The sequence below is a fragment of the Cimex lectularius genome, unplaced genomic scaffold, assembly GCF_000648675.2.
Source record: "Cimex lectularius strain Harlan isolate CLEC.00 unplaced genomic scaffold, Clec_2.1 scaffold284, whole genome shotgun sequence".
NCBI classification, from domain to species: Eukaryota; Metazoa; Arthropoda; class Insecta; order Hemiptera; family Cimicidae; genus Cimex; species Cimex lectularius.
In genome coordinates this window covers 338962-365857 of record NW_019392966.1, presented here as the reverse complement: position 1 = coordinate 365857, position 26896 = coordinate 338962, and the positions used below count along the sequence as shown (strand labels likewise).

Genomic DNA, 26896 nt, shown 5'->3' with positions numbered 1-26896 from the left:
TGAAAAGCACATGAAATATTAATTTCTATAACTATTTAAGGGAAACAAAGAATAATTTATATATTTATCTTTATTTAATTTTTTTTTCTTTCACTTCATCATTCCATGTCGGATTAATTAAATCCATTCGTTTTAATTTCTTTTTATAGAGAAAAATGGTATAGAAAGGTGAGACGACAGACAGCTATTGTGGCAAGGATCTCGTTCGATGTTCCTATTTTGTTTATAAATAATTGATAAGGGAAAGAATATATTAGTAATATTAGTGGAATAGAGGAGCTACTACTGTGATGTTCCTGAGTTAAAATATGAAGGGAAGGATTTGGCTCTGCAGTAATATATAAAAAAATATATACATTGATATATATTATGATTTTTATAGGCAATGCATATGAATTTGAATAGCATTTAGCTGGCTAATTACTTGGTTGTGCAACATGAATGTTGTGTAAATAGTTAATAAATTTAAAAAGAAAGAAATATACAATTAAATTGTCTTTAACGGAAATAAGAGAATGAAAATGGCTTACTGTGTTTTTTTTTTAAACAAATTTATAACAAGGAGAAAATATATTATATAGATACTATCATGTTGCCCAAACCAAATTGGTTATGCCTTCAAGATTGGTTAATCCACAGTTGAATGCAACCTCATTAAAAGACTGAATCCTTTTTAGTGATTCATTAAAGGTTCAAAGTAAGTGTGGAGATGATGAATGGTTAATAGTTGCAATTAGATTCATTGGTGATATTTACAAAAGTTCCTATTGAGCCTTGATACTCTAAGAGCATAATTTGTGTCATTTAAAGGACCTGTAATATTTTCTGCTCAAATGTACAATTGAAAGTTTCTTACTGGACTTCATTTGAAACAATAGTCCTTACCGTCTCAGGGTTTCACATTCAGTACAATAGTTTATAATAGTTGATTCTTAGAAGAAATGACCTTCTTTATATAGACTTGTTCCATTGCTAGAATTATTTTTCATAAAATAAACTTAAATATCATAGACATTACTGAAAAGGTTAAAACAATTTGGTTTTTCCTTCAAACATTTCAATAGAATATTCAAAATTTAACTAAATTGAGAAATGTTTGGTGCATAAATGGTATAAAATGTATATAAAATTAATTTAATTATTTAAACAAAAAAATTTCATATTGAAATGTTAAAAGGACTACCATAGAAAATATATCTGGGTTTGCTATTTGAAATTATTAAATAATTTAAATCTATAAGTTTTCTGGTATGTATTTATAAGAGAAAAAAGTACAATTTGCAATAAAAAAAAATTAATTTTTGTTATCAGAGTAATAGTGTTTGAATTTGCATTATAAAAAAATGTATCTGCATTATAAATTGTCGTGCAGTATGATCCAATCAATACATTTGACTGTAATTAAATTTAAACACTATAAAAAGTATTAGACGGTTTTAGAAGTTTTTATGATGGTTGTAACACCATTTAAGGGTAGGTTTTTATAATAAGAATTTTTTATATGATCCAATTTAAATGGGAGAATAGTCGTCTACGATTTATCATGTAGGCATCTATCTCCTCTCAACTACATTCAGGGATTATATCTGTACAAAATACATAATGGTCCATACTGTTCATATGTTATGATTATTTTATTAATGGATTTAAAAAAAAAAATAAATATATTATTAGCTATATCATTGTACAAACAAATGTCATTTGTCCCAAAGGTGTGCCAGACATTATATACAAATTAGACCAATTGAATGTTTCTGATTACATACAAATTAAAATGAAATACAAGTGAGGATATAGTTCCTAACTTATGCTAGAATTATTGTTAAATTGTACTAACTGAGTTTTACATAACGACAATACAAAAATAAATACAAAATAGTTAAGAATTTTAAGAAAATGTTAATAAAACATATTGACAAAAGATAAATAATGAACACTAAGGTATTGTTATAAAATTGTATTCTCTTAATGCATCTTTACTGCCTTACTACCTCTTGTTATTCTATCTTGTGATGACAAAGTGTGATTTCGTAATCAAAATAATGTGTTGCTTTTAATTTAGAAACTCTAAATTTTATTTAATGTTTTTTCTAAGCTGCAAACATTTTTATTTCTATTGACTCTTGTGAAAGATAAAAGTATAAATTTAAAAAAATTTATTTATTATAGGGAAACAAGTAAATAAACTAAAGGAAACTCGCAGTAACTCGCTCAAAGTACTATTGGAAAATATTTTAAAACTAAAATGTTTAGCATTCAAAAGTCAATGTTATTTTTAAACTAAGTAATTTTATAGGTTTTATAAATATTTTCTTGACAAATTATATAAATTTTGATAACACAAAAATTTATTTTAAAGACAGTTAATGAATTAATTCCAACAGCTTTCAGTTTGGATTGGACAATTTACAAAACAGACCTTTTTAAACATTGTTATTGTTAATTAATTATTATTGTATGCTGAATCAAACAATAACTTAAATCAAAATTTTTGTTCTCAGGTATTAGACATTAGGAATGATTTAAAATCATCATTTCTATTAAATGTAAATATATTTTTTGTTTTATGTTGCACAAATCAAAATCAGATGTTGTATAAATAATAATAAAAGATTTAATGGAAGTTATTAGTTTTTCGTAGTATAATTGGTTAACTTGAATTTTAGGCATAAAATATGATTTAACCTACATAGTTAAAGAAAACTTTGTGTATATGTGAAGTTTTGAATGCTTGATGTATTTAAAATTAATTATACTTTTAGGATTAGTTAGTACATTTGTACACTTATTTATTTTTCTCAATGCGGGTATTATATTAGATTGAAATATAAAGGTTTTTGTGCCATTGTTATATTTATTGATTTCTAATTTTTTATGTGCAGAAACAACCTATACGATGATTTTGATCATTTATAGAATGAAAGAGATGTTATACATAGTATTTTATATAAAAAAAAGCATATTTTAAATACCATCATTATGTTCTCTTGACAGTTTGGGGAAATTATTTAATTTTAATCTTAAAAAGACTATTAGCTATATGTATTTATTCATGTTTTATATAGCCTTATGTGTATTTGTGATTTTTGAAAAAAGATTTTGTTGTTTGTTTGTGTGTTAATTTTCATTTTGTATTGTGTGTCTCGAATAGCCCTTTTATAAAAAAAAAAGGTCTATAATTTATTTTTTTTATTATTCCCCCAAATTTTTCTAGTTCAGCCTTTGTTTTATTTATTTATTAAAAAAAAAAAATAATACGCCTCAAGTTCAATTGAAACACATTGAACGAAAACAGTACAAAACAATTAATGTCAGTGGTAGATACATGATATAGAATAAATAAAAAAAATGATGTTGCCTTAATCTACTCTGAGAGGTTGTGGCTAGAAAAAAAGATTAGTTTTTATTGTAGGAATATTCTTCACTTTAGATGTCAAACTTGGACAAAGATATCGTTCCTAACATGCTGCAAATTTATTTAATATTTTTAATAGAAACTGAATGGGTACAAATAAAAAACAACACAAAATAAATTAAACAATACAATACTAAAAATTTATTTACAAATACCTGTATTATATTAATTTAATAAAAAATATATATTGTAATATAAATTCCTTATTTGTAGTTATTTTGGTGTAATAAATGTTTGATTATCGTTAAGATGTAAAATGTGTTAAAATAATATTGTGTTTATTAAAATTATTTTATTCCTTTAAACTGCTAAATTTGGCTTGTCAAAATAATAAATAGCTCAAAAGAATAAAAAAATCTGTGACAAAAACATCCAGACAGACTGCAGTCACAATAAACATTGCAAAAGGTTTTACTTCTACATTAATCATAACACTGCCAATATGCATAAATCATACTGAGCAACTTTGAATTGTTTTTAATGCTTTGTTATGTATTTTTAATCTTCAGAAGGTGTCCTCCATCAATTACGAAGCTGATGTATCCTTTATTTTTAAACCACTGTGCAAAACTCTTCAAAATTTGTATTATTTGCCATTGTTTAGCTTTTATTAATTATATTTTTAAAAAATCACAATTAACACTGATGTAAAAAATTCCAATCATTTTTAAATATTATTATTTTTATTTTATTTTATGTGTAAATACTTTTCAAATTCTTTGTATGCATTGTTTTTGAGCGCAGTGGATGCAAAGATTTATTTTTATCATGTTATTGAAAGTTTAAAAAAATGATGTAGGAACCTTATAAAAATAAGAAGAACCAAGTAATAATGCTGAAGTATATTTTGGTGCTTTAACTAAGTATTATACAGTTCTAGTTCCTATATAGCATAAGTTGTTAAATATATCAACATTATCAAAATAACATACAAGATTATAATATTACAAAGTAAATGAAATTTATAAAAGTACTCAAAGGCACATGGAACACATATTTTTATGTAAAAAAATGTCTAACCATCAAGCAGTTCATTCTCATACAAAACGAAGCATTGAGTCATTATTGACTAGATATATTTTGAATACTAGTTGCTGAATTTAACCACATTTGTAATACATGTGTACATAATAATATATAAATATTTATTTATTGTTTGTAACAATGTATAACTAAAATGGGTAAAGGTTAATATAAAATATTTCTCACAGAAATGCTCTAAAAGAAGTATTGGATGTACGATTAATAAATAAATACGCCTGTTTTCCTGATGCTAATGTACCTGGTTTAAGAAATGTAGGTAACTGTTGTTGTATCTTATAATTCCCAATGTTAACTTATGGATATCAACATTAGCATTTATATAAGCAGATTTATATAAATATATATAAAAATTAGAACATTAATTGTATTATTATATATTTATTACTTCATTTATTAAGTCCGAGCCAATGGGTAAATGAAAATCAAAAATAATGGTTCCTAATTTTAAGCATAAATTGGATTTTGTGTATGTGTGTGTGTGTGTGCCTTTAATTATCATGGTTAGTAATAAAACACATTCCCTGGCGAAACCTTTTTTTTATACACTGGTATTGAGATATACCTTTATGGTTTACCTTACATCTTAACCATAACATAAATACCCAGGGTAAGTAAATAAAAATATGAATTGTTCATTAATTTCATATTAGAAAGTTTAATCAAGGTTGGAAACAATACACGTGCAATAAAAAGAAGTAGCAATTGAAGATTAATAAAGCATATAAGATCAAGCAGACTCACCTCACTGATGATCTCAGAATTGGTCCACACAAAGCAAAAGGAAAAATGGACAAACTCTAAAGGTACATTGTAAACTCATGGTTGCAGAACGCTTGTCGACTGGCAACTCGGTGCTACAGCTAGACAGGGTAAAACTCATCAGGTAGAGCTTTTACACCAAACAATATAAGTCTGAGAGAAGATAGAAGAAACTGTCACTCATATTAACTTCAAGTGCAAATTAACTGCTCAATAGAGACAAAAAAATAAAAAGAGTACTTAACATTTGTTGCAAGGAAGTCAGTGTGGACTTTAACATTAAAACAGCTTTGAAAGTGTTATATTATTCATATATGAGACCAATCTTTGGATATAGTAGTGTAGTTTGGCCCCTATGTACAATAAGCCTACTTGTTTCTGGAAAGAGAAAAAAACAATCTTAGCACTTGCATTATTTAAATTAAAAATTAAAAGAGAACCTCATAAGTATGGTCCGCTTTTGAATGAAATTTGTATCCTCTCTCTGGAAGATAGATTTCTCATTGACTTGCTGTTCTTCCATAACTTGTAACATTCTAAAGTGGATAATCCTGAGCTGCTTGAATGTGTAAGAATTCATATACCTCAATTTAATTCGAGGATAATTAAGACTACTCCTTGTCAAACCAACTATATGAAATACATGGCAATAAACAGACTAATGCTGTAAAGGAATGAACTTAATATTGATTGGTTTTTCTCTAGCTTACATAATTTTTTTTTTAATTTTTACGAGGGTTCGCAACAGTAGAGGTTATATCAACCCTCGGGGTGCTGGTGTTTTTGAAAAAAATTATAAGTATGTTGAGTTTGAATGCAGGGCCGCTGGATTCGAACCTGGGACCTTTACCTTACAGTGATAAGTGCTGTGTCCACGCCAAAACCGTTGCGGCCACCGACGCCCCCAACTTACATCAAATTAAAAACACCGTAATAAGTGAGAAAATAAAGCTTTATGCCAGTCAAGAATGTTAGTCACAAAAATGTATTACTTTATGGAATTCTCCTGTAAATAAAATAAAATAAAAAATATAACCTAGGGTACCAAGAAAACCCATAGAAAAGAATTGCAGCAATGACTTTCTAATTATTGAAAGAAGGATCAAATCAATTGAACTGAACTGAAATATTTAAAGGCTTGTAGTACTTGGAGAATACAAAATTGCTGCTTCCTAGTATAATTTTATCATCAGCATCATCATCAATGGAGAGTTATTGTTAGTAGTAGAGTGGTAATGGACTCGGAGTCCTTTCCAAGCGTTTAGCTCTCATCATTAGTTAGTCTATCAAAAAGAAAAAAAAATGACCTACTGCTTTTTAAAAGAAGGATCGAGTCAATTGAACAACTAAGGAATAAAGCTAGTAGCTATAAAAAGGCTGTAGTGCTTGGATAATACCAAAGTCCTGCTTCCTAATCTCTTATCATCATCATCAATGGATAGTTATTGTGATGTTGGAGTTTGGTCCTTTCCAAATGCTTGATTGTTCAATGTTCTTTTATTCTAAAGTTGGGAGGTCATAGTGGAGATGTACTTATAGTTTGGGTTTTTTTCTAAGTGTTTTGGTCTGACTATTATGGTTAAGGTCTCTCAGGAAAATGACTACTACTTCTTAAAAGAAGGATCGAGTCAATTGAACTGAACTAAGGAACAAGAAAAAGTACAATAAGTCAAAAGGCTGTAGTTCTTTGGGAATACCAAACTCCAACTTCATCATTATCACCATCTATGGAGAGTTATTGTGACTTTGCCCTATCCAAACTCTGTACGTTTTATAGTGATGATGGACTTGGAATTTTGTCTTTTCCAAGCATTTTGGTCTGACCTTCTTATTTGGTTAATGACTGACTGCTTCTTAAAAGAAGAATCTAGTTAATTGAACTAAACAAAGGCACTAGAAAAGAACAAAAAGCCAATAAGCTGTAGAGCTTGGAGAATACCAAACTCCTGCTTCATAATATCCTCTTATCATCAATGGACAGATATTGTGAGGTCATCGCGGTGATGGACTTTGGCTTTTTCCAGGCATTTTGTTCTCTCCATTATAGTCATTGAAGTTTGGCAGGCAAATGGCTTACTACTTCTTAAAACAAGGATCAAGTCAATTAAACTAAACTAAGTCACTAGAACAAGTACAATAAACCACCTCCTAATATCCTCTTATTATTATAATCAGTAGACAGTTATTGTGACTTTGCCCATTCCAAACTCTACTAACAATTATTCATTGTACTTTCATCTTGAAGTTGTAAGTTGAGAGTGGTGATAGGCTTGGAGTTTGTTGGTCTTTTCCAAGCGTTTTGTTCTGACTATTATGCGTGGTTAAGGTCTGTAAGACAAAAGCCTGTAGTGCTTATTATCATCATCATTGATGAACAGTTAGTGTAACATTTTTCCTACTCCAAACTCAACTGAACTGAAATTTAATTAATTAGCCTAAACTAATAAGCCAAAAGGCTGCAGGGCTTGAATACCAAACCCATTTCCTCGTAACCTCATCATCATCAATAAAATATACAATGATTCAGATCTCATCAGAAATGGAACACCCAACAGAATAAATGTTGTATTCTCAAGACCATCACTATAAATTATAATGTTTTCATTAGTCAGCTGCATACATTATCTATGGCCCAAAACTGTCAACTTAATATGGCCTCTTTTTAGTCGGATATGATCCTTCATTGATTCGGAACCCCAGAGGTACACCAATTGACTATGCTCTTGTTGCATGAGAGGTACTCTATCCATCAATGATGTCGCTTCTTTTTTTATTGCATTTTTATTATTAGAGGACCAGATTGCATCAGTTTAGTTGGAAATGTGCCTAAGAAAAAGGGAGAAAAAAAATAATATTGCCTTGTGTTTTGGTTTATTAATTACACTTAACAAAAATTAATAGCTCCCCGGAAGTAAGACTGTCTTCACGGACGGCTCTAAGACCGGGGCGGGTGTGGCATGCGGGATGTACACGCGGGAGGAGAGCTCCTCCCACCCACTCCCTAGAGAGTGCAGTGTGTACACCACCGAGCTATACGCGATTTGGCATGCAATGTTGGGGGTGTCGGGCATGGGGAATGAAACTGTTCTCATATGCACTGTCTCCCTCAGCATGGTGAGAGCCCTGAGAGACCTCTATACACGGGATCCACTGATCGGCAAAATCCAATTGAAATATGCGGACATTGTGCGTGCCGGGAAAAGGGTGGTTTTAGCCTGGATTCCGTCGGAATTCGTCGGACTGGAGGGGAACGAGAGAGCAGACCTGGCCGCGAAAGCAGGTACTCTCGTTCCTCACAGTGATGATGTTGAGACCACCCTGATTCGGCCTGACGGCGCCAAGAGAATAGTGAAAAATATTATATTAGACAAGTGGAAGCGTCGTTGGGCCAACGCGCTAGTGTCCGTTAAGCCGACGGTCAACCGCGGAGCTCGGAGGGGATATCTCGAAGGGAAAGCGTTGTCCTGACCCACCTGCGGATAGGCCACACACGTGTGATTCATGGGTACCATGAGGGGGTACCGTATCAAGCCGAAGATCATGGGTTCGAATCCCACTCGTGCCATTGACTTTTTTATCTCAACTAAAAACCTTAATTAATTGTTAGTATTTATGTTGTTTCATATGTGCCAATGTATTTAGTTCTGAGTTTGAATTCCACTTTCTTCGCTTTTAGAAATTCGCAGGAAAAAACAACCTACCCTAGTAAAAAAAATCCAATTAAGCTTCCTAAATTAATTTTTGATTATGTTTATTTAAATTTCTTCCCATTCTTTAATTTTTGCATTAAAAAATGGATGACTTGTTTTTAAAATAAATGACTTTTTGTTTTTATTAAAACATTTATTTTTTCGTATACATATTTATATATACAACTGTTTGTACACTCATTAAACTATACAAATTGGTACACATTCTGTTTATTATGTACATTTTTGTTCATTATGAACATAAATACTGTTAGTAAAATATATTAAAATTGTTTGATTTTTTTTTAATTGATACATTTTGTTTATAAGTATTTTTTGTCAAACCTTTTCAGTGCCTAATAGTTGGAGATGCGATTAAATTTTCCTGTATCTGTTTAGTGTGTAGTTGAAAATAAACAAAATGGTGTTATATACAAAAATGAATTGACAAAAAAATCCCTTTTAAATTTTTCTTGTACGTACAAAATACATATTAAAAAATATATAAATATAAAGGGGTGTTAAAGATTTATAGATTAAGATTTGCTTAGTACGTAATTTTGGAAAATGAGATGCCACAGAAGAGCCAAGGTTATCGAAATACCTATTTCTTTATTAGATTGATACTACTGTTGCATCTCAACATGCCAAAAGATCAAACAAATAAATGGGCTTATTACTTATTAGAGTAAGTTGTGTAAGTAAATAATTCACTTTGTAGAGTAATTCTAATTTAAAAATTCTAAAAAAAATTGTGGTTATGAAGCATACACTTTTAATTTTGGCAGTTGCACTTAATAATCAATTTGAAAATCATGATGACAATCATCAACTAAAACAGTATTGGCTTGCAGACAGTAACATAGAAATAGTCGCGAGGTAAACATACATTACTCCTTGGTAAAGGACTGATGAATTTTATTGAATATTGTGTCTGCTTTGATTTGCTCGTTTGGGTGTTTTTCAATAGAAATGACGTAAACAACAAAGAAGAATTGAATCGGGAATTCCAATCAAAGTGGCCAGCATTATTGGGCTGATTACCAGGGAGTTCGCATAGGCTGGGTTTGGACTGTGCTGAGATCAAAAGGCTGAGCATTACTAATAAAAAAAAATAGCCATCTATTTGGATGGCATCGGTAGTAAAGTCCAGAGCCATTTGGGATTGTATGGCCCCAGTCAGACTTTCAGAACAACAAAATTACCTTTGTCTGATCAGGTCATACAGGGCAAAGTAGCAACAACGAGGCTGATAAATTGGTAAAGACAAGTTCAATCAGGACGCTCATTGGCACTGAACCCTTTTGTGGCCAAATTGCTAAAAAAAACATCCATTAGACAATCAGTTAAAAATAAATCAATTGAACAGAAATTTATTTCCGGATATGGGAAAAAAAATTTGTTAAAAGACTTTGCAGAAACTAACAGCAGAACTACAAAACCTAGGATGTAGTAGGACTGCTGACTGGCTGCAGACTGCAGTGGCATATAAGCTCGTCACAGCAGTAACATGCCTGTGAAAATATTGCCAGGAAGAAAAGGTAGAATGTCTTCTGTTGTTGCAAAGGCTGCAGGCTTAAATTCCTACTCCTGCAAGAGGCAAAGCTCAGGCCTGAAGGACACCTATCCAAAAGCATTGATCCCTCAATCAATGAGTTAAGAATAAGTCCTCGGTTCAATGGGATTGAATTTCAGTGGGGAAAAAAGTTCATTGCAGAAACAAAAACATGATTCAATGTTTTTCCGTGAAGCTGAGAAAGTGAGTGACAAGTTATTCTATTGTTTTTGCATAAATCTGTCAAGACTTTTTTAAATACTACTTAATTTAGACATTACTTTATATATTATGATAAATTTATATTTAAATTTAATTTATTTACTCTTTATTCAAAAGGTCTACTGAACTTTTTCTGCAGAAGTACAAAATGAGAGAACTGATTAAAAAAAACAAAAAACGGTAGTGTTTTGAAATGTAAACATGTGAATTATATTAGGCGTTCCTTAGAAATTTGACCAACTCAATTAATAAAATTATTGTGAAAGCTTAATTAACCTGTTCCACATTACTCATTAATTTTATTAATCATACTCGCATCTGTATTTATTTAAAATTCACTCATATTCTCATTAAAATGGTTGAAAAAGCTATTGAAAGACTTATATAAATTATTTCTAATCATTTAAAAGTTGTGTACAGTTATGACATAAATTTATTATTCAATCGACCAGGAAAAAATGTAATTACATTTGTTGCCTTTTACTAAAATGGTAACAAAGGTCTGTGTTTCATTTTACAACACTCAAATCTGTATGATTTTTGTCCGTTTTTTATCGCCATCTTCATACTTGAAATAAATAATAATTGATCACAATTTAAAGCTCATGCTTCTTTCCATATCAACAGTATAAATTCTGAAAAACATTTAAAAAAAACTATAGTTAATAAATAACCAATTTTTTTAAAAATATTGATTATTGGTATATTTTTATTTTCAGTTATTATTAGTAATATTAATACTAGATTTGATTAATTTTAACATGAGATGGCTTTAAGCACATAAACAACAAAGAATTCACTATTTTGCAGGTTTACATTTTAAATATTTCCCTATGTCAGCTATTTAATAAATGAACGACAATAATTATACAATACTTCATTTAAATATAGTTAAAATTCTTTATGTATACAGATATTTCCAACTCTTTTTTTTCATCATTTGTTTTTAAATAAATTTAATACAATCAATTATTTTGGTATAAATTATAAGTTGAAATGAGAATCATGCTTGACCTTCGGCTCTAAGCATCTTTTTTAGATGAAACTGTCACTCGACTATTTTGATATAATGAATTTAAAATCTTGTAATGAAACAATACTATAAACCGTCGATAATTTTAAGTAGAATTGATATTTATTTGTATATGAATGGCGCATTTATTGAACACTCAATGGCAGGATCACATAAATACTCTTCTTAAATCAGTCGGGGATGTTATCATATTACACTGTGGGCAAAGTTTCTTCGCCCCCTGAAACAGAAAATACAAATTAGTATTAGTATCCCTTAAATAATTAAATAATTTAATTGGAAGGAAGTCCTAATAGTTGGTTTACCCAAGCAACCTAAACCCACCCTTGCTAGTGACTACCACCCTATTACTATTCTTCCATCACTATCTAAATTATTTGAGATTTTATTTAAACAAATATTCTTATTTAGTGACTCCCATGCCCTTATATCCCTGTTCAATCTGGCTTCCAAAAATTTCATAGTTGTGAGATTAAAAACTAACCCTTTGTCTAAATCTCAGGTGATATTTGCCTAGGCATTGATAATAGTAAGCATCATTGTTCTACTTGATTTTTCCGATGCATTCGGCTTCATAATTTACTTTTTTGGAAATTGATACATCTTTTTGGTTTTTCCTCTATTGCTACTAATCTCATATCCTATATGTCTGACAGAACTCAAAGAGTTACAGCTTCAAATTATATCACCTCTTCTCTCTCAATTTCAGGTGATGTACTGCAAGGCACTAACCTTAGACCTTTACTCTTTTCCATGTTTCTAAATGATCTTCCATTAGTTCTTAATTCTAGGCGTTATTTTTAACTCCAAGCTTACATAACCATGTGAACTCTATTATTAAAAAGGCCTATTCAAGCCTCCATTCTCTTTGATGCCTTATTTTTTTCATTCCACAGAAAACTAGAGTTCTCCCTTCAATCTTCTGATAATAATAATAATAATTTAATTAATTTATTATCTTACTGTAGCACTTTTTTCACTTCCCTTACACTATCAATCTGCTCATCGACTTCAAATTGCTTATCATTATATATGTGATCTTAAATCTTATATAAATATATATAATCTTAAATATATATATGATCTTAAATTTTATATGATCTTAAACCAAGGGATCGTATTTCTTCTTATATTAAAGTCTTCAGCAACCTTAACATTCTAAGCACTTAAAACCTGATTTTTAATGTTTATTATTATATTTTAATTATTTCAAATGAAATTCAATAAACGGCCTCAATATCTATCAACTTTTTCCCACATTCCTTATCCAAACGTACCAATCATACCCCAAGCCGTCAACACTCCTCTAAAACATTAGCCTTATCCTTCAGAATTGTAGAGTCAAGACTATGGAATTTGCTTCCCCAAGAAGAACGGTGCCTGAGAAGTGCTTCCTCGCTGGCTTGTTTCAGGTCACTGGCATCTGAGTTTTTAAAAACAACAAATCATCTTTTTTCCCTCTTCCTATTTTTTTGCTTGATTTCTTTTACCTTTTGATTCATTAGATTGTAAATAATTAACATTTTAAAGAACATGTTCTATAATATATTAAATTATTGTTTATATATATATTGAATATACAGGGTGTCATTTTTTGACGCACCATTGGAAAATCAACGTGGATGCGTTTTAAATCTGACTCGAGGCTTATTTCCTTTGATTAATACGTTGATAAAAGAAAGTGAGTCAATTTTCGGTGCACCATTGGAAAATCAACGTTGGTGCGTCTAATTATGACTCGGCACACTTTATTTTGTTAGTCTTGTACCAAAAAATAGGCGAGTCACTTTTCAACGCACCATTCGTTACAAATTAGTTTTAGTAGGTTTGAAGGAAAATAAACAAAACCAATATTATTAAAACATTATTCAAACACAATGTAAAAATTAAAAAAAAAAATTCTTCACAAATTAATTTGATTAAGGTTTAAGAGTATTTTTTTCCGGTAAAGTAAAAAGATTAAATAAATGTAACAATCTCCTTTTTTCTGGTAAAGTAAAAAAATTAAATCATTGTAACAATCTCCTTTGTTAGCAAACCAAAAATGTTCAAAATCATTATAATAATTGTTCAAACAGACCTCCATTTGCTGTAACATAGTAGCCTAGTCTATCGTAAAATGATGATCGGACGAAAAAAATACTCTTAAACATTAATCAAATTAATTTGTGAAGAATTTTTTTTAAATTTTTATATTTATATATTGTATAATGTTTTAATAATATTGGTTTTGTTTATTTTCCTTCCAACCTACTAAAACTAATTTGTAACGAATGGTGCGTCGAAAAGTGACTCACCTATTTTTTGGTACGAGACTAACAAAATAAAATGTGCCGAGTCATAATTAGATGCACCAATGTTGATTTTCAAATGGTGCACCGAAAATTGACTCACTTTCTTTTATTAATGTATTAATCAAAGGAAATAAGCCTTGAATCAGATTTAAACGCACCCACGTTGATTTTCCAATGCATCAAAAAATGACTCACCCTGTATATTATTGTTTTGTATATTTTATTATATGATTTATTATTATTATTATTGCTATTATTATTATTTCACTATGTTTATAAAATTAAATCTATTCCTAATATATTACATGTAAGGAGGCTTAAAGGATTTCTACCTTTAAAATAAATAAATAAAACAAATATTTTTTTCCAGCTGGCTAGAAGCATATCCTGCTCCTCATCTTTTTTGATATTGCTTCTTTCTTCCGTGTATAAAATGTCTTAAGTTAACTAAAATTCACTTTCATTTAAATTATTATCAAATCTAAGTTTGGCAATTTTCACCTTGACACCCTCCCTTCAATACATGCCAATAAATACATTCACACAGAATAAAAATAACGCATTCACTCTCCTATGTTAACCTAACTGTTTCGACAGGTCTGTGGATACTCGACATTCTACATAGACCTTGTCCGTACTCATTTAACCACTCATCAAAATCTAGATAACCTAGATTACTTTGGTGTGTATGAGAACTTGTTATTCCACCTTAGACCATGTCCACACTTAACCACTCATGCTAATCAATTCATTCACACAATCAAATAGTATCCAGGGTGTTTGATATTATACTGGTGAGAACCCCCACATTACACTGGAAGCATATAAAACTCAATAATATACACTAGTTGGTGTCTCTGTGAGAATATCAATATTCCACGACAGACCGTATCCATACTTAACTACTCATGCTAATAAATACATTCACAAAATTGGATAGTCACCAGGGTTTTTGATATCAGGCGAGGTACTACCTCCCGTTTACATTAAAAATTCACAAAACTAAATAACCTATATTACTTTGGTGTGTCTGTGAGTACTCAATATTCCACGACGGACCGTATCCATACTTAACTACTCATGCTAATAAATACATTCACAAAATTGGATAGTCACCAGGATTTTTGATATCAGGCCAGGTACTACCTCCCTATTACTCTACAAATGTACAAAACTATATCCTAAACTATTTTGGTGTGTCTGTGAGAACTCAATATTCCATCACAAACACACCCAAATATAACGTTCATGCTAATAAATACATTCACTCAAATTAAGGATATTATTTTAACCTACATATGCAACGGCTCCCTATATGCAACCAAATACGTTTATCTGTTTCATGTATTGCATATATTTATAACCACTACTGTGATTTAAAAGTTGTTTTAAGTGCGGGCATGCCTTTGTGGTGCTAATTCCTCGCACTCTATCAATAGGTGTTTTACTCATATTTGCATGCCACATAAAGGGCATCTTCATAATCTTGCTTTGTTGAGGAGGTGAGTCAATACGATTCATTCTTTTTTTCCCATTTTCTCCTTGGCCACGGTTTGACCGATGGTTTTATTTCACCTGTTTTTTCAGTCTTGGGAGTCCACCGGTTCTGCCAATCTTTCCAACATTGGTTTTTAAGACAATTTTTCATATATGCTGGACTCAACAGTGTTTCCAGGCCATGCGGTATCTGTTCTGCTCATTTGGCTGCCTGGTCAGCTTTTTCATTTCATCTATGCCAACATGTCCTGGGATCCGAGGTGGGATTATTTCTTTACCTAGTTCTTTTAATTTATTTTCTATTTCATGGATTTCTTAGATTAGAGGATCAATGGAGGACACATCTAATAAATTATCTTACATTTTAACAAGGACTAATTATTTCAGAACTCGAGATTATTCTATAGAATTATTTCAAGAAGCTCAATTAAAATTTATTATAAAATATTTAAACAAACTGGGACCACGATGGACGAGTGGTTTGGGCATCCGACTCTTATTTGCCTTGGTTTGAATCCTGGTGCCATAGATTTAAATGAATAACATGAGGAAAGTATTGCAAAGTGGTATGACCCCTCATCCACTCAAATCAATGGGTAGTTGGACGTTAAGTCTTTCTGTATGACAGGAATTACTTAACTTTTTACTTATTTAAACAAAAAATGTAAGTGTAATTATTTTTATTTGTGTGTAATTATTGTTAAGATGTGAAAAAAGCACATATTTTGCACATATTTAATTATACTTACGAGTGTGTGTAGCCAACATTGCTCACAATGGACATGCCAACATGCAACAGAGACCAATGGTTTAACATATTGATCCTGCAATTTAAAAAAAAAAAATTAATTTTGTTTTATAAAAATGATAAATATTTATATTTTTTCCTACATGATTGTTATTTTATAAGGGTTGATTGCTGATATGATTTTTTTAACCCTCTAACTTAGGTGACAATTGTGAGCAAATTTCACCATTTTTTAAAGGTTAAAGTTAAACAAAACACATAATAATACAGTAAATAATTTTTTAAGCTAAAAGTATTTCACATGTTTACAATATAAAACCTTTAAAAGATATTGCAGGCAAACAAAAATATTCAAATTGTCATTTTTTTAATATCTCCTTTGTGGTCGATAAAGAGTCAGTCTTCACCGACTCCTAATAGTTTAAAATTATTAATTAAAACACCCCCAAGGAATTCGAGCCCTGAGGTGGTGCAGATAAATTTTCATGTGTGTATGTATTTATTAGCACAAATTAAGTAGCTCATCCCCAGTAACACCGTGGAATATTGACCGTTCTGGTGTAGTGCAGATAAATTGTAGTATGTGAGTGTATTTATTAGTGCAAATTGGGCTGCTCATCCCCAGTAACACAGAGGAATATCGAGCATTCTAGGGCAGTGCAGATAAATTGTAGTATCTAGATGTATTTATTAGCACAAATTGAGCTGCTCATTCAGTAGCACCAAGGAATATCGAGCACACTGGGGTAGTGCAGATAAATTGTAGTATGTGAGTGTATTTATTAGTGCAAATCAAGCTGCTCATCCCCAGTAACACCGCGGAATATCGAGCAGTCTGGGGTATATANGATGCTGATTCCTAATTTTGGTATGTAGATTCCTGCACCACTCCCTCTACCTTTGATAAGTGAACCATCTGTGTAGCAGTCTATGTTACGATGGTCATCATCCAGACTATAATCATAATCACAAGGGTGAAAGTGCTTTTTCCCCGAACGGGTTTTAATCTTTTTATCACTAACGCTTAATAATTGACCGTTAACTTTACTCAATAGTTGAGAGATTTTCGAGTGACCTATGTTATTGCACTTATGATTCCAGCTGCCCTCGCTAATTAATCTGTAGCAGCTGATTAGTGCTCTGACCTTAACCTCAATGTCAAGGGGTGTGGTATTGGTTATGATTTCAAGTGCTAGGGTGGGTGTAGTTGAAAATGCTCCTGTCATCATCAAACAACCTAGTCTTTGAAATGACCTTAATTTATTACTATTCCCTTTAAGCAGTCTGGGGTAGTGCAAATAAATTGTAGTATGTGAGTGAATATATTAGTGCAAATCGAACTGCAAATCCCAATTACACCAAGGAATATCAAGCACTCTGAGGCAGTGTGAATAAATAGTGGTGTGTGTGAGCATATTTATTAGAGTGAATGGAGCTGTTCATCCCATTTCACACCGAGCAATATCGAGTACTCTGGTGTAGTGTGATTGCTAACCAAACTATCTTGCTTTATCTTGAGGTACAAAGGACTAATGATAGAATAAAGAAAAGAGAGTTGGTTGTGTTCCTAGCATAAAAATATCCAAAATGTACATTCTTTAAGTTGCTCTAAATTACAAACTGAATGTATGCCAATAGCCATGTCAGGATTGCATTTGTTTTGCTCTGGGTCATCAGGAATGTCATTGTCTTTTTTAAAATTTTCTTTATGTTGAGTCTTCACTCAATCCCTTTAAGCCCTAATTATTAAAAAAAAACCTAACTAACTAACGTTAATTATCAGATGTATCACACTCAAATATTCACACTTCATGACTCGAACCTGGTGTTATACCTAAAACCCCTTGATGACAAAGAGTTAAATGAAAGAAAAAGAAACACAGGAGTGAGACATACCTCAACCTGGTGAGAGGAGGATTAATATAACCATAATTATTTAAAAAGTAAAACAAATTTTGCTTTCCCTAATGTAACTGATCTCAATTTCGAAGTTCAATCAACCCTTTTAACAACAACAAAAAATTAATTAAAATAAATTGTTAACATTGAGTATTCGATTTACCTTACATATAAGACATAACATCTTATGCTCTGAACTATAGTTGGTTTCAAGTTCTCTGATTCTATGCTTCAGTGCTTGAATGACATGATCATTGTCTGAGGAATTGGCCCTCTCGGCATCGCTGTCAATCGAGGAATTCTCCGATTTTTTACCAATATTACATAAGTCTTTTGGGTGCATTGTAATTTGGGATGTTGGACTAAAAACAAACAATAATTAGTGTCGATTTTAAATGTCTAAAGTAGTTTTTCGCAAACAGAATAATAATTAAAATAGAGATATATTTTCATGTTTGTGCATTTAACTTTTGTCTTAATAGGTTTGAGGTACTTCTTGTGTGTTAAGTGTATTGTGTTTAGACTTTTTATGCAAGCTTTTGTAGAAGGAACGTTTCAACTTGTCCTGGTTTTTTCTAATTAGGAGAGTTGTTTGATCATCCCTTGGCAGAGACTTGTTGATGATGTATTTAACAAGTTTGCTACTGTGCCTCGCTTTCAAATCAGTTAATTACTTTTTCTTTGCATGTTTTTTTTTAAAATTTAATTTATTTATTTGTTACCTATACAGAATTGTATACTATACAAATATGTACACATGCATGAAATATTACACAGCACAACACTAGCACTAATGCCAGCACTGCACCGGTAGGACACATGCTTTGAGGAGCCAGCCATTGCTGGCACTCAGTTTATATGATTAGGGATCAAGGAGGTCCCGAGGCCATCGTCGGTTGAGGCGTCGTGGTGGGTTGTCAGGATGGGAATGAGTGGATAGGGCTCGAGCCGTATGGTTAGGATGGTTTGAAAGGTTGGTATGGAAGGTTTGGAATCTGGACTGGATTAGTTCGTTGGCAAAAGGAATGTTGAGGTCTTTGTGGATAGTGAGGTTAGTGACATAATAGGGTGCTTTAACAATTTGTCTAAGGACTTTCGATTGGAAGGACTGGATGCGCTGGATATTGGAAGGCTTGGCAGTGCCCCACAATTCTACTCCATATGTCTTGGTCTTAGTAAAGTCTTGTATAGTGTTAGTTTTGTCTTAATTGTCAAAGTCGATTTCGGTCTTAAAAGTCTTCGTAGTAATCCAAGTCTTGTATTAAGTTGCTGTTTTTTAAGTCTTGTGTGGGGATTCCACGTCAGTCTGCTGTCGAGGTATAGTCCCAGGTATTTGACTTGAGTGGAAACTGGTATCTCTTTGTTGTTGATGTACAATGGAGGGCAAGACTGCTTTTTCAGCGTAAAAGTACACTGAGTGCATTTTTCTTTGTTCAGTCTTGTCCTCCATTTTTAACACCAGTCTTCAATAAGCTCAAGGTGTTCCTGGATGTTGGAGGTAGCTTGGACAGAGTTTGAGTTACAGGATAGGATTGCGGTGTCGTCCGCGTAGGTGGTGATAATAGTGTCAGGATGTGTTGGTAGGTCAAAATTGCCTATTCCGACTGGTATTTCACAGATGCATATATTAGTTAAATTTACACAAATGTAAAATTTAATGGTTGAATAGAGAAAAATACCTCTCTGCATTTTCTTCTGGTTCTTGATTCGAATCTACAGTGAGGGATAGCACCAAATCTGCATCGGTATACTGAATCGGTCCGTAATGGGATGAATCTTCTCGCTCGGCTGCAAGGTCGGATTTCCTGTTTTCTTCCCCGCTGACCCTCGAATTTGCACAGTTTTGCCTTGAAGCAACGCCTAAAAACATTTCGTTGTTTCTTGAAAAAGATAATAACAATAAAAAAATAAAAATAAAAAGATAATAACAGAAATTAGGAGCGGAGATATTGAATTGATTGATTTACCATCGTACGAGTTCAATAACATCGATGAAGGTACTCTGCTCTGAGCCGACCATTCATAATCTTCGTAAGAATCCCCTTCACCTTCAACATCCACTGTTTCTTCTTCCTCTTGTTCACTATATGTCCCATGCTACAAAAAACAACCATAATTCAAACCACACATTTATAAGACTACATATTCAAAATATTTAAAAAAATTAGTGTAGTCAACATCAGTGAATGGAGCTTCTCATCCCCATGGAATAAGTAGTCCAGAGTAGTGTGAATAAATTTTGGTGCGTGAACGTATTTATTAGCACGAATGGAGCTGCTCATCCACAACTACACTGAGAAACAAAGAGTACTCTGAGGTAGTGTGAATAAATTTTGGTGCGTGAACGTATTTATTAGCACGAATGGAGCTGCTCATCCTTAATTAAACCGAGGAATATTGAGTACTCCAGAGTAGTGTGAATAAATTTTGACGTGCGAATGTATTTATTAGCGCGAATGGAGTTGCTCATCCATAACTACATGAGAAACAAACAGTACTCTGAGGTAGTGCAAATGAATTTTGCTGTGTGAATGGATCTGCTCATCCCCAATTAAACCGAAAATACCGAGTACTCACGGCAATTCGCATGATCCCCTCCATTCACGCTAATAAATTACATTCACACTACCCCAGAGTACTCATCGGGGTAATTGAGGACATGCCCTTCATTCACGCAAATAAATACATTCGTTCCAAAAAAACAACACATATCACATACATAAAGGTACTGAGTAGTAGTAGACTAAGGACTGAGTTGCATTTTTGATGTCATACTTGTTGTCCATAAGTTAAGTTTACATTAAAAAAATTAAGAAATCAATAAATAATCAAATTTTAAATATACAATTAAAAACATTCATGGTCCTGAAATATTGGATCAGCAATCTGTGCCTACTGCCTGGCCACAATGCCTATATTATCTCTAAATATTCTATTAAGCTTTTTAAGCTTGATTTTTCTCAAATAATGTGATATTTTATGTTAATTGTGATATTTATGCAATATTTTAACTTTGTATGGGGATCTACCCGAAGAAAATAAAGCACTAGTGACAAAGAACGAGTCCACACCAATTAAAACATATAATTTTTTTAAAATGTACTAAGGTAGGTAGACAAATAAGGAAAAATTGACTAAGGACTAAGTTGCATTTTTGATGTCATGCTTGTTGTCCATAAGTTAAGTTTACATTAAAAAAACTTAAGAAATCAATAAATAATCAAATTTTAAATAAAATGCACATGGGCATAGAAATAAATTGGATTTTTAGCATCAGAAACTCAATAATAACAAATAATATAAGAAATACATACTTTTCTTAGGCATAGTTCCACATGACTGTTGAGTTGTTGCATACTTCCGAATACATTTTCGTTGCAAATCGGGCATACAACGTCATCCGGTTTTTTCTTCCGGGTTTTCATCCTCAGCCGACAATGCCTGTTCGATTTTATCCTTAAATACGCCTGAAATAAATTTTAAAGGGGTTGTTTGTTTGTTCGCATTCGATAAAAAAAAAGTTTTTTACTTTACCTCCCATCTATTTTCCAAAGAACCGTCCGAGGACGAAGTCAAGTGTTCTTTATTTCTTCTAAATCGATTCGTCGTTGAAATTTTATACAGTTTTTCCAGTTCTTGGATGAAATGCGAATCCAAATCACCTATTCTAACGCTTAAGCCGCAAACGGGGCAACAGGATGGATCGGTTTTCTTATTATCTGCAATAAAACAAACCCCAACTTTAGAAAAATTTTCAATAAAATTATAGAAATTCTCAACGGGAAGCTCATACAATGGAATCGAAATTACCTTTGAATATGAAAATATCGGAAAAAGTGTAAGCGGGTTTCGGGTTGTAGGATATATTACTACTGGCCATCATACCTGGATGGAAGTCGTAGGGGAACTAAGGGTTGTACAGGGCCTGCAGGGGCTGGAGGCAACAATGGGGCCCTATCCTCTCAATGGCATGAATAGAAGTTCTACCCCATTGACTTTATGACATTTTCCCCTCCGTTCATCCTCAGTCACCATCACCATCTTTAATACTGATAATATCTTAAACTAACCATCGTTGGAAAAAAGATTGTCCCGTGATTCTAAAGGGTCCATGTTCCAATTTTTTTCAAGTGGCCAGTCATCTTCCACAGTTTCCCGGTTTTGAGATTGGAAAATATTTAATCGACAATCAAAAACGACGCGAAACAGATTTAAAAGAGTTGCGTCTAGAATTTAAAAAAAATGCCTCATAATCGTAACATATATCCAGTACTTTTTCTCCTCTAGTACTTGTCCTATTGGGAAAATTTGAAATTTACACGATTTTCTAGGGATGGCTAATGTTAATGAATAAAATCTAATATAATTAACAAACTGTAAATGTTAAAAATTATCATGAAAGGGTTGGAAATAAAAATTATAATTAATTTTTCTTAAACCCATCACGAAGCAAGAAATACAATTTTAAATAGAATTAAAATGCAAAATTTCGCAAAATTTTTGTTAATTTTAGATACACGATCATCATATCATCATTAAGGGATCCTAAACAATAAAAAATCAACAAATACGCCTTTGTTTAAATCAGGGAGTAGACTGATGTTTAGTAATAATAGAACAATATCAATAACTTTAAATTAATTAAGGTTTTTAGTTGAGATAAAAAAGTCAATGTCACGAGCGGGATTCGAACCCACGACCTTCGGCTAGATACGCCGCTACTCTACCACTTGAGCTACCCTGACCTCGATCCACTCGGACACCAACTTCCCATCTCAACCCCACCTCTTGAATTTTCCTTCCTTTTTGCCATTTTTCAAATGTCGTGTAATCTATTTGATTCACGGCGACAATTGAAATGGCACACGGAGAGCTTTAGTGAAGATATACTTACTTCATTTTAACTTATTCAATTATTATTAAAATTATTGGTGTCCGAGTGGATCGAAGTCACGATAGCTCAAGTGGTAGAGCAGCGGCATATTGACCCGAAGGCCGTGTGTTCGAATCCCGCTTGTGACATTGACATTTTTATCTCAACTGAAAATTTTAATTAATTTAAAGATATTAATTGGTCAAGCGGACCACGAAAAGTAGTGAATATCAATAATTTCTACATGGGTGTACCGAAGGCTCAGTATTGAGACTGGTTTTTTGAATTGGTTATTTTGAATTAGTTGATTTTCTTTTTTACCTTTAAAATAATTTTGAAGTACACAGTTTATTTTTTAATAATTTGTCCTTGGTTGTTTTGTTGTTGTTTTTTCGGTCTTGTATGGGCTTAATAAGTTTTTTCCTTACGAGGGTTCGCAACAGCAGAGGTTATATCAACCCTCGGGGTGACGGTGTTTTTGAAAAAAAGCCCATTTGTAAGTACGTCGGGTTCGAATGCAGGGCCGCTGGATTCGAACCCGGGACCTTTCCCTTGCGGTGATGAGCGCCGTGTCAACGCCTAAACCGTTGCGGCCACCGATGCCCCTTTGTTTTTGTTGTCCTTCTTTTTTTTTGCTTTGATGAAGTGTCTGATTTTTACAGATATAAATATTCTCTATCTATAGAAATGTGTGTGGTGATTAATGACCGTTAATCGATAATTATTCAGAAATCGTGAGATGCGGTCTGGTGTGATGTAGATTTCAGAAAAACATTTTTTTTTAACGTGCTAACGTTTCGATCTTTATTGAGATCATCTTCAGGGCCTGGGATTTACAAACATTGTTTATATTTAACAAATACATTTAATTGAATATAAAAAATATATTTTGCATTGTATAAATTCACTTTTCCACATCCTAAATGTATTTGTTAAATGAAAACAATGTTTGTCCTGAAGATGATCTCAATAAAGATCGAAACGTTGGCACGATAAAGAAAATGTTTTTCGGAAACCTACATCACACCAGACCACATCTCACGATTTCTGAATAATTACTCTATCTATAGATTTATTTTAAATTTATTTGAGGATTTAAATTTATTTGAAATAATGATTTAGATTTATTTATTAAAAAAATAATAATTAAGTTTTGAAACTTCTATTAAAAAATAATTAAAAATGACTAAAAATAATTTTAAAAAAATAAACAAAAATGACTGGTACAAGATTATACATAAGAAATAGATGATAAAGCTTGAGAGCAGTTAAACCCGTCAGGAAACGATGTCTTGCAATCTCAAGGAAGACATTTGGATCATTTAAATTTTCATTTTTTCAAGAGTTTTTTTTCTTACGTTCAATTTTGTACCAAAGAATCCTATTGAAGTAACATGAAAAATGAAATATCACGAATACATTTGAAAATCAGACTTTGGGCAATAAGGATGTTTTTAGTACGATTTGACATCTAGGATAATGTCCTGAACTATTGACAGGACAGTATTGTGAGTAATCCCAATTAAATTTCAGGAATATACACCAATTGCCGGGAAATGTATCGGATTTACCGGTGGCTCCTTCCCCAAAAACTAAGGGAGTTTTTTAAAAGGGTAAAAATTTCAACATATTAATTAACTTTTTCAAATATTCATTTTATTCAAAACAGTAAATTGAACTGAGACTGTAAGAAACGATATTTCAAAAATAATGTAAGTAAATAAAAATAATTCACTCTATTTATAAATTATAAAACAATATGAACTTTCATTTAAAAAATAATAGCCAAATGACTGAGTGAATCATACCATGTAAGTCCATTATATTTCGTGGTCCGATTGACCAAATAACTTCTTTCAATTAATTTATCTTTTTATATAAGGTATTGGCTGAAATGAAAGAGTTAGTGTCACGAGCGGGATTCGAACCCACGACCTTCGGCTCAATGCACCGCTCTAACCACGATCACTATAGCTCAAGCGTTTACAGCAGCGTATTGAGAATCCCGCTCGTGACACTTTTTCATTTCAGCCAATACCCTACATAAAAAGATTAATTAATTGAAAACATATCATGTAAGTTTAAAAATAAAATCTTTCCCATTAAACGGAAAAAAGAAAACCAAAGAAAAGAATACCGACAAACGAGGCCTTACTAGACAAGGAAAACAACAACAATGGAAGAATTATTTTAAAAAATGTTCTTAAGAATGTAATTAAGAACTGTTCTTAAGGTCTAGAAACTGCAAAAATGAAACAATCCATAAAAGAAAACAAAGAACAACAGCAAAAACGAAGAAATGATTAATGTCAACAACCGATTGAAGTCATAAAAAAACTGGAAAAGCAACAACAATGGAAGAATTATTTTTAAAAAAATCATGTACTTGAAATTGGCTCAAGATGACTAAACGTCATAAATTAAACGCAAAAATTAAACAATTCATAAAAACGAAAAAAGAAAGGCAAGTAAAACCAAGAAAAAAGAACATAAACAACCAACAATGTAAGAAACAAAACAACTATAGAATCATTATTAAAACGTAGAAAATGTACTTGAAAAAGTCTCAATTTTGAACTTTTTTTTTTTTTTTTAAAAGCTTAGAAATAGCAAACGTTAAACAATCGATAAATCGAAAAATGAAGGACAACAAAAACAAAGAAAACAAGAATATCAACAATCGATTGAGGATATCAAGAAGTTTGGATGAAGATGTGGTTCAATCAGGTTGGTCATAAGAAAAGAAACTGTAGTTTTTGCTAAGGAGGACGGAATAAATTTATAATATTAAAATTTTGTCATTGCTTTGTTTTCAATATTGTAAAAAAACCTAAAATAATTCGATAAAATATTGACCATTAGAATTATTTTTGTACAAAATTGGGCCTGCTTGAAAATTTTCGGGCCGAGGTAATGAGTACGGCACCGATTCATAAAATCGATTGAAACATAAATCATGTACAAAATAACCAAAAAAGATTTCTTGGTGTTTTTTGTACAAAATTGGGTGTAATAAAAAACAGTAATCCTCTAAATTTTAAAAGAGAAATGGTCAAAATTTCACCATTTATAAGTGCATAAATAAATTAAATTCCTTCTTTCAATTACATTCTTCAAAAAGGTGGACATTTTGAATCTTTAATTTAATTTTGAGAAGCTGTTTGTTTTTTTGTGTTTTTCTTTTTCTTCTCGACCTTTGTAAAATTAAGTACACCTATTTAAAGCTCAATGGGGGCAACTTTTATTATTATTTATTACAATTTTATTTAAAGATGAGATGATGTATCGACCAGTTGAACAATTTGGAAAAAAGGAGCTTCGGTGAGGCCACGACAGAACGATAATTCTTTAAGTGTTTGCCGAGCTTTCGACGATTATATCGTCATCATCAGGGCCTATTTATTTTAGAAAAATATCGCAATTAGAACATATTGTATCATTTAAAAGAACAAAATTAAAAAACAATTATTTTTCTTACTTTAACTCGATGAGTGTTGAAATATATCTTGACAACAAGAAACTGCATTTCTAATAAGATTATTTAAAATTAGGTGAAGCTCAGTATCTAAACATTAACAGTATGGAATTAATTAAAAACAATAAAAACAACATAATATAAAAATATTTNATTTTTATTTTGTGTGCTTAATGTAGCAAACAAAACCCAACGTAAATGAACATCCTTCGGTTTTTAATGCTCTTTCCATTGCTGTAATCAAATTAAACATTGAAATTAACATTTTATAAGATGGGAGGAACTTTGAGGAATAAATTTGCTGTAAATTGAAGTAACTTGATGTGTAAATTATCTGAATTCCATCTAGAAATTTCCAATTTAATTTTTGCTACATACAATAAATTTTTCAAA

General features: G+C 31.6%; 1 protein-coding gene across 1 annotated transcript; it reads right to left on the bottom strand.

The window, feature by feature from the left end:
• Positions 1-11443: 11443 nt before the first annotated feature.
• LOC106671413 (E3 ubiquitin-protein ligase RNF220) lies at positions 11444-22119 on the bottom strand. The gene is made up of 8 exons (XM_014402305.2): positions 21966-22119; positions 21690-21874; positions 21470-21622; positions 20123-20252; positions 19835-20015; positions 18319-18517; positions 16258-16332; positions 11444-11937 (listed from the first exon to the last, which is right to left on the bottom strand). The coding sequence occupies exons 1-8, from the start codon at positions 22036-22038 to the stop codon at positions 11866-11868; spliced, it is 1068 nt and encodes a 355-aa protein (XP_014257791.1). The 5' UTR covers positions 22039-22119; the 3' UTR covers positions 11444-11865.
• Positions 22120-26896: the final 4777 nt, after the last annotated feature.